Raw genomic sequence first — 8,667 nt, 5'->3', positions numbered from 1 at the left:
CTGAATCCTAGAGCTACATTTCAGAGACAACTGAAAAACATACCCAGCAAGTACATGACTCTGTGACTGAACAGATTGCAATATGTTGTTCTGTCACCTACAAGAACAGAACAAACCTGCAATCCATCAGAGTGTATCATTAGACTAACTTAGGACATCTGCCCCTCCGGCACTGCCACGACTGTTAACTCAGTCTCAGACCCAGCATCCTCACCTGGAAGTGTGATTTGTTCCACCCATCCTTCTGCAGGGCATTTCGTAGTTCTTTATAGCTCCAGATCATCTGAAGAACGTGAGATGCTGCTTTTGTTTCTCTGGGAGACTGGCTGATTTGCAAGATAAAATCAGAGCTTAGTATCAAGCAACCTAAGACTATTCATACGTTGACTGCTTTGCACCAAAACAACATCCAGGAGATACCTGGTACTCCATACAGCTGCTCTTTGAGCCTATAAGCTATAGGATACACGTGAAATCATTCAGTGGCTTCTTCCTACCTACAGGTATTTGCTGAGAAAAAAAAGTTATAACTTGTTGCAGATTTCTGAGCTTTCATGTACATTGCTGGGCAAGTGCTGAGGCCAGGGTGACTCTTTTGTCTTGCAGCTTTTATTAACAGAAGACAGATGGATTCCACCCTGCCTGGATTTATTTAGGAAAACCAAACCCCAAAAGACAAGTTCTACGCCACTTTTCAAACCTTTGCTCAAAATTCTTCACAATTCAATGAAATTACTTCATGGTTTGGAATATCTTACAAAGCAATTTGGGTCAGCAAAAAACCAATGTATTTTTAAGAACAAAATAAAATTTTATCCATTCCTTAATAAGTCAGTACACAAGCACCCTCTGTAAGATAATACAAGGCTAGATTCTTGGTTGGCTCTCGTATTTTGTAAAAATGTAACCCAACAAAGTCTTCAGTTAACTCTCCCAAAAGTTTGCTGACAACACACCTGTAAAGAAGCTCATGTCTAACTGGCTGAGCTATACGAGAGAAATTTTTCTCTAAAACAGTCAGAACACAGTTTTCAACAGAACTGCAGAGTGAAAATTTGTCACTTCAAATTACCAGCACCAGCCCTTTGGCCAGAACGATTACTGCACATCATTAACCGTTTTGCTTAAAAGAAACAGATTTCATCACTGGCATTCCAGGAATGGAACGCTGCCACAGGAAAAAGGCCTCCCATGCTAAAAATAAAGATCATGGTTTCACTGCAGATGATGTCTGCTGAATGCATACATGGTGTAAGAAGTATCTGACAAGGAGAGAGCATGTCTTAACATGACTGAAGCGACTACTCAATTTTTTTTTTTAAAAATCTAGTAAACCTGTTAAAGACACTGACTGCTTTTACTGTGTATATATTAATTGCTCTGAACTTAAAGGCTCTGAAAGGTTAGGATGCTTGAATACTCTCACAAAGCAAAAGTTGCTGTTCATAGTGACATTTTCATGTCTGCAGTGAGTTTTTATGCATTTTGCTTACAACTGTCACTTACCTTGACTTGCTGATAGCTACCAGCTTCTGAATGCCCTGTGTCTGGATCAGAGACCTTGCATTTTCTGAGCTGTCAGTAATGATTTCATGGATGGTATTCAACACTGCAACCACTGTATCCTCTTCCAGGTTCTTTGCAGATCTCTGCTGCCTGCTGGGCAAATTTCTTACCAGCTCGCCCATTGCGTAGCTACCTAGATAAGGGAAGAGATATCATTAGTCAGCCTTAATAATCATTTCAGCTTTCCACACTGAATGATAAAACTCAAGGGTGTCTGCCATGTCGAGAAACTTTATAATGCATGTGTTTTGAACCTCAAGACTGTAACTTAACAGTGCATTTATCATTCATTATGTCAAAGTGATGGATAGTTGATACCCAGGACAAAATCCTTCATCATGAATGCTAAAAGGTATTGAGAGGGAGCAAAAAAGAGAAGCAATCTTTATCGAGGATTTTATAGCCAGCACCCATCATACTTTGCAATGCCTGAGGCAAAAAGCATCCAGTAGCTGCTGCTAATGCCATATATTCATGCTAATACACACACACGGCTTACTCAACTTAGCCTTGTAATAGGCCTTCTGGGGCGAGGTGTGCAGCCATGCATTTATTAACCTTCCCCCAACAGAAGTAAGAGTATTTCCTCCTGGGTGCAGTTAGCCTTCTCAGTGTATAGTACTGGAGAAAAAAGGAGGAGGCCAGAGTTTATCTCTCCCAGGTGTCTGTCTGTACCATTCCCTGAGCTACACCTCTGAACTACTAAAAACAGAACCTGATGTATTAAGGGAGAATCTCACCTTGCTATTTTTTAGTATCAACTTTGATGGTGGCCCTAAATGTGTGACAAATATTTCACAGTCTGACAAGGTTATGGTTTAAACAAATATGTCATTTAAATACAGAGGCATCCAGAGGAAAACTCAACTCAGCTGAATCTTTCAGGATTCCTGCTTATAGGCAGGTTAATGCTCATTTACCCCCTTGGACAGGAGCTAGTGAGCACTGCGGAAGAACTAACTTGAAGAAGAGTGAGTTGCTTGGTGTCCAGCTTCTACAAGTACCTACCACACAAAAGGATGAGAAGGGAAGGAGGAAGCAAGGAAAAAAAGAGACAACCCTAGAGCCCACTGTGCTCCTGCAGCTTAGCTCGGCATTGTGTCTTAGCTCGGCTTGAGTCCAAAGAGCGAGCCTAAGGAGCACTGTCTCTGTAACCACCACGTACAACTATGAGCACAAGAGCCATGTCAGTTGGAGCAAAGGAAGAGACAAGAAATCTCTTAACCCACGTGAATCTCTGCACACCTACGCGTGCTCCCCTCTCCTGCAAAAACCCACATCTGGTTTTACTCCTGAGGTAAAGATTTCCCCTCAAACATTCTGAGGTGACAAGCCTCCACTCAGTGGCTACAGTAATCTCAGATAGCCTGGATGGAAACTGCATACAAATTGAACCCTCAGCATAAGCGACAGAGAATGGGGGGTCTCTCAGGGGTATCGAAGGTCCCTGCCACATTAGAAAAGTTCAGAAGATACCTATAAGATCTTTATTGCGACGATCCATGGAAAGGTTCCTCAGGGCAATTGACACAGCCCTCACAACCTTGTCAGAGTCAGACTGGAGCAGCTCCACGAGCACTGGTAAGCCTCTCTCCTTCCGCACCGTTGCACGGATGTACGTGGACCACTGATAGGAACATACAAGGGAAAAGAAACAACATGAAGCATTGTGAGTTCATAACCTGCCCTTCCCTTGCCTCTGCCATTTCTTTCAGTGTTGTAATTCATTTTTTTTCCCCTGAAAAGACTGGTTAGGTTGCATGTGCTGATTCATCTATAGCTTAACCCATCATTCAAGTTCATCAAGCACCAACAAAGAGAGGATGTAGAAGTTCATCCTACAACTTGGCAAGCTGCTGTGGAAAGAGGACAAAAATAGAAGGAAGGAGCATCATCCGCCAGCATCTGTTCTGTACCCACCTCTGTGAAAACACATCCCTCTGGATTAAGAAAAAAAGAGGTCATTTGGAGGGAACAGTAAAGCATCTGTTGTCTTCCCTCACCTCCAATTTCATGTTTTTATTGCTTCATGATTAATTTTAAAATAAACTGTATTCAGACAGCTGTGAAACACCACCCTGCTGATCCTCAGGCTGCCCATCAGTCCCACTTTGCTATGTTGTTGTCTAAGTGATCAGGCACACCTCTGAGAGAACTGCCCGGTTAGCGCTGAGGATGCTTCAGAGAGGGTATCAGAGAATACTGTGGAGAGCAGTTTCCTGCGCAGTCTGGGGAACCCAACGATTTAAGTATTCAGGACACTTAATCGTCTAACAAACAGGCTTTTCTGAATGGACAAAGCAATGGTTAAGTGGTTTAAGTAGTAAAACCTGCTCATGGTTAAACTGTCATGAGCTCAATGACACTTCCACCATCTGTCCAGAAGATGCAAAACATCTTAAGTGGGCAAGTGCAATGGAAGTAATTTCTTTGGAGTTCCCCTCTTCATCCTTTGTAAAGGAGATGTAAATGTATAAAGTAACAGTGCCCTTATAATGGGACATAGCTTTGTTCCTTATTCACACAAAGGAAACAAAAGACACTAAAGAGAAGACTGCACTCACTGTCCAGTTGCCAGCACTGAGATTCTGCAAAGCCCCTGCAGCAGCTTCCAGAGTGTTGAAGTTCTGACTTTCGGTGAGGATGGAGAGGTACAGTCGGACCACATCTGGCTGGTACAGTAATTCAAAGCCTACAGGTGGGGTAAGAGGAGAATGGAAGCAAGAGCAGCAGAGAAGTCAATATACGAATAAACACCAACATACCTTTATTTAATCACGTAAGTGAACAGCTAAGATAAAGCTACAGCACAGAAAGAACGGCTTCTGCCACGTCCAAGACATTTTATCCACAGTTGTTGAAAATGGTGCATGCAAGGGCTCACGCACAAGACATTCACTGGGCTGAAGGTCCCTTTGCTTGTCTTCAGGTTGACAAGTCTTTCTGAAACCTGTGCTATGCTATATATTGCCCAGCAGGCTGAGCACATGCATGTAATAAGATGACAAGAGACAATTTTTGTCTGCAACAATTCTTACTTTGCATCTGTAGACTGGGTTGCAAATTCACTTTGCACTCCTGTCTTCACTCAAATCTACCTTGCTATATTTACAGATACAAACAACAGGGCCAAAGAGAGCTAGCGACACAATCATATCAGCCACTCCCTCCTCACGCCTAGGTGACAAAAGAAAGAAGCGAGATGTCAAAGTGCCAAGAATCCCCAGCTGCTAGGGGCAGGGACTAATGCCTACTCCAGCTCAAATATTAGGTAAATATATGCACCAGCACTGCAGCACATTGGGAGACTGCTACAGACACATGTTAACTAAATAGCCCCAGCCATTGTCTCAGCTTTGCAGTTTAAGCATGACAAGAATGAAAACTATTCCCAGCTCTGCCACAGATTTCCTTTTGTGATACCGAGTAACTGACAGCAGCATCCATGTCTTGACTCCCTTGTCCATAGGATTAGGATTTATCCATCTACTCACATTAACAAGGGGGTCCATTCCAAAGGTCTACCATTCCTAGGTGTTCCATATTTTGAAGCAATTTTTATTTTTCTTTACTAAGAGTGGCATGGCTGCTCCAATAAGGGAAGAGTATGCAAACACCCAGTTAAAGGACCTGTCAGACAACCACAATCTCAAAGATCATAGCGCGGTTCAGATTATGTGAACAAAAAACTAAATCCCCTAAAGTGTTTAGGTGAGTGCAGGAAGGCACAAGAAACCTACGGACAACACAGACTCATCCACAGTCGCTACAGCTGAAAAGTACTTCTGGACTGGTGGCTTTTGGGGTGTTTGCAATAAAAAAAGTTCGGCAGGCATTACCTAGGCAAAAAAGACTTTCTGGAAAAACGACATGAAAGAAAGCACGGTGTACACATGAAAAGGATGTTTTTCACATAACAAGATACTGACCTAGAAGTGTACCGTAATTCAAAGCAAGTTTTCCACTAGCAAGACAGGAAACCTACAAACACAAATCACTTGGTCTCCTCAGTACCTCTTCTTCAAAATCACTCATCTCTCATACACATATTTTTCAGCACATACCACAGAGTATCCTATTTCAGGCACCACGGATCACATCTACAAGCAAGAAAACTAACAATGCTATCTCATCTACTGGACAGCCTATCCTTTTATTTGTTTGTTTTTAAGGTCTGTTGCTAAAGGCTTTCTGAAATCAAAGGCTTACATTTCAAATCTGTTTCTCTGTATTTTTTCATACTAGTTATTGATGTCAGGCTGTGTGAGTCAAGAACTCGGAACTCTAAATGCTGTACAACACCACCCATAAACACAAGCCATGCTAACCCCCTGGATACACAGGGCTTATTGATCCCACTGAAAACAAAAAACCCGCTTCATCAGCCAAGGGTTTCTTTGCTCCATACCAAAAACCTGATCTATGCATGAGGATCTACGAGCTCCCCTGTGCCAGCTCATCCTTTCCCTGCTCAGCTTCTCACATGCACCCCAGCACGCTTGCCTACTTCTGGAGCAACCAGCTCCGTGTCTGTGACTGGTTTTAACGCCACCACTTGCTTGCTATGTGACACCCTACAGATATGTGCGAGCCACAACAGATGTCAGTCCCCAAAGGCATCCTGCCAATCCATATCATGTACTTTCCTCTTCTCTGATGTCCTCTCCTTGCGCTGGGATCATTGCCCTCTATGTTGATTGCTGAGAAAAACCGTAGTCACTTAATACATGAAGCATGAACAGTTGTATAGCTTTTCTCCATTCCTCAAATAAGTGTGTGATTATCTGACTCCAATATAACCTTCATATCACCTTGTTTCCTCTGCCACTTCACAAGGTGAATTGGCGATCTATGAACACCTCAACAAAAAACACTGCTGGCTGATAATTGTGTAATATTCCTTTCCTGAACACTAATACTTAAAAAATCTCTTGGGATAGCTTATTGGAATTCTGACACTGTGTTATCTTTTAAGGAAGCTTTGCTGAAACGTACATTGGATGAGCAAAAGAGATGAAGGCAGGTTCATTAACAGATAATATTCATGCAGAACCTTTCCTGTTTCTGTATTTGAGCTCAGACTTGCCTGTGGTCAACTAGCATGCAACTGGTCAGTCAGCCTGCTACGATGGCTTTGTTTTAAAGTGCCTAGTTATAATTTCAGCACACTTGGAAACAGCCCTGCAGGTTCACCCTCTCCTGCTATTTAAGCACATTCTACAACGTGCCCTTTCTGTCAGTGCGTCCAATCTTTCGGCTGGACACTCTTCCTTCTTTGCATCACCTCACCATGTATGAATACTAAGATGCAACAACCCTGTCACCTCTGCTTACCTCCCATGGACAGAGCTGCATTCCAGTCACGCACCTCTCACCCGCTTTCTGTCATTACTTCCCTTCATGCATGAAAGCCTCTTCTTTTTCCTACTTACTAATATAAGAGCATCTCAAAAATGTCTTCTCCTTCTCTCTTCAATAACGCACAGCACTTCCTCTACCAATTACCTGTACATTCCGCTCTGCGACACAGCCCCTTAGCCTGTTTGGTGGATGAGACCCACCTCGCTCCACACACTCCCACTGTCCAACTCCATTTACGCCTCTGCCTGATGGGCATCTGTTTTAAACAGAGCTACAAGTGCTACGTACCACATAGGAAACTGTCCCCTCCCGCGTCTCCCCTGCTCCCCTCACCTGCTGTGTGCTTCCAGCTCTGCAGCACTTGTGTGTCAGCCTGGTTAGGCCAGAAAAAGGCAGGCAGGAGTTGTAAAACCAAGTACTATGAATGCCCCTCGTGGATGGCTGCTCATTAGCAGAGATGAGAACTTAATAGCAAGAAAGTTACTGCCGCACCGGAGGGTTTTTCCCTCATTGACAGCAAGCTGACACTTTTCATAACCATTACAGTCCCTTAAAAAGAAACAAACAAGTTTTATATTTTCTCCATCTGCCTCCTGTCCTAATGAATCCAGCTCTGCTATTTATAGGATGTAATTTGTCTGAATTATTAAAAATTTCCTTCCAGTGTTGTGTGGAGGCCTTGCACATTTTTCCATGAAGCACTTCAAGCACGTTCCTGCGAAGCACAGCTGGTCTCACCTCCATTAAGCACCTGCTTCTCTTCAAAACTGATTTCCTTAATTTCAAGATCATCTTAATTATTTTTTCAGGTAATGCTACTTTTGTGCAATATATGGTTAATGGCTTATATCCATTTTTTTTAAACGGAAATGGGAAGAGAGGGTCATTAGTGATAGCTAATATATCAAATGAGAAAAACATCCACTGTTTCTCCTATATAAAGCTGTTTTAATTATAGCCCAGATTCAGCACCGCCCTTAAAAATAATTTCTCCTGGAATAAATGTGACTTCTCTATCAGCTACAGATTTGTGCTGAGTTGCAACCTACACTGTTTCCTCCTGGAAAAGCACAGTGACAAGTAATTGCTTTTTTTTTAATTGCAGAAAGCAAAGTAAACAAGTTCACTGTATTAGCTTTTGCCTTTTAGAGAAACAGAAAATGCCTCGGACACTGATGTCATCGTGAGTGTCAGACATTTTGCATCTAAGCATTCCTCCCAGTTAACGGCACAAATGTGTACACAAAGGAAGATCTTCCACATTAGACTCGACATCTTTACTGACGACCTGGATGAGGAGATTGAGCGTACCCTAAGTAAGCTGGCAGATGGGGGGAGTTTTGGATCTGCTGGAGGGTGGGAAGGCGCTGCAGAGGAACCTGGCCAGGCTGGGTCAATGTGCCGGGGCCAACGGGATGAAGTTCAACCAGACCAAGTGCAGGGTCTGACACTTTGGCCACAATAACCCCCTGTAGCGCTGCCGACTGGGGGAGGAGTGGCTGGAGAGTGGCCCTGCAGAGAGGGACCTGGCAGTGCTGGGTGACAACCAGTGAACAGGAGCCAGCAGTGTGCCCAGCTGGCTCGGAATGCCAAGGGCATCCTGGCTTGTGTCAGGAGCAGTGTGGGCAGCCGGAGCAGGGATGTGATTCTGCCCCTGAGCTCAGCCCTGGGGAGGCCTCACCTTGAGCCCTGTGTGCAGGGCTGGGCCCCTCCCTGCAAGAAAGACCTTGATGGGCTGGA

General features: G+C 43.7%; 1 protein-coding gene across 2 annotated transcripts in view; it reads right to left on the bottom strand.

Moving 5' to 3' along the window:
* The window catches only part of ARVCF (armadillo repeat gene deleted in velocardiofacial syndrome), an 88,332-nt gene that overhangs the window by 10,996 nt on the left and 68,669 nt on the right, over window positions 1–8,667 (bottom strand). For both annotated transcript variants that reach the window (XM_009864403.1, XM_009864404.1), the window contains 4 exons: window positions 4,131–4,258; window positions 3,043–3,193; window positions 1,507–1,699; window positions 215–326 (listed from right to left, as the gene is read on the bottom strand). In XM_009864403.1, coding sequence (XP_009862705.1) covers window positions 215–326; window positions 1,507–1,699; window positions 3,043–3,193; window positions 4,131–4,258 — 584 coding nt within the window. The remainder of the gene's footprint in view (window positions 1–214; window positions 327–1,506; window positions 1,700–3,042; window positions 3,194–4,130; window positions 4,259–8,667) is intronic.

This window comes from Apaloderma vittatum, unplaced genomic scaffold (assembly GCF_000703405.1).
Source record: "Apaloderma vittatum isolate BGI_N311 unplaced genomic scaffold, ASM70340v1 scaffold4032, whole genome shotgun sequence".
NCBI classification, from domain to species: domain Eukaryota; kingdom Metazoa; phylum Chordata; class Aves; order Trogoniformes; family Trogonidae; genus Apaloderma; species Apaloderma vittatum.
This window is presented reverse-complemented; position numbering and strand designations above follow the sequence as displayed.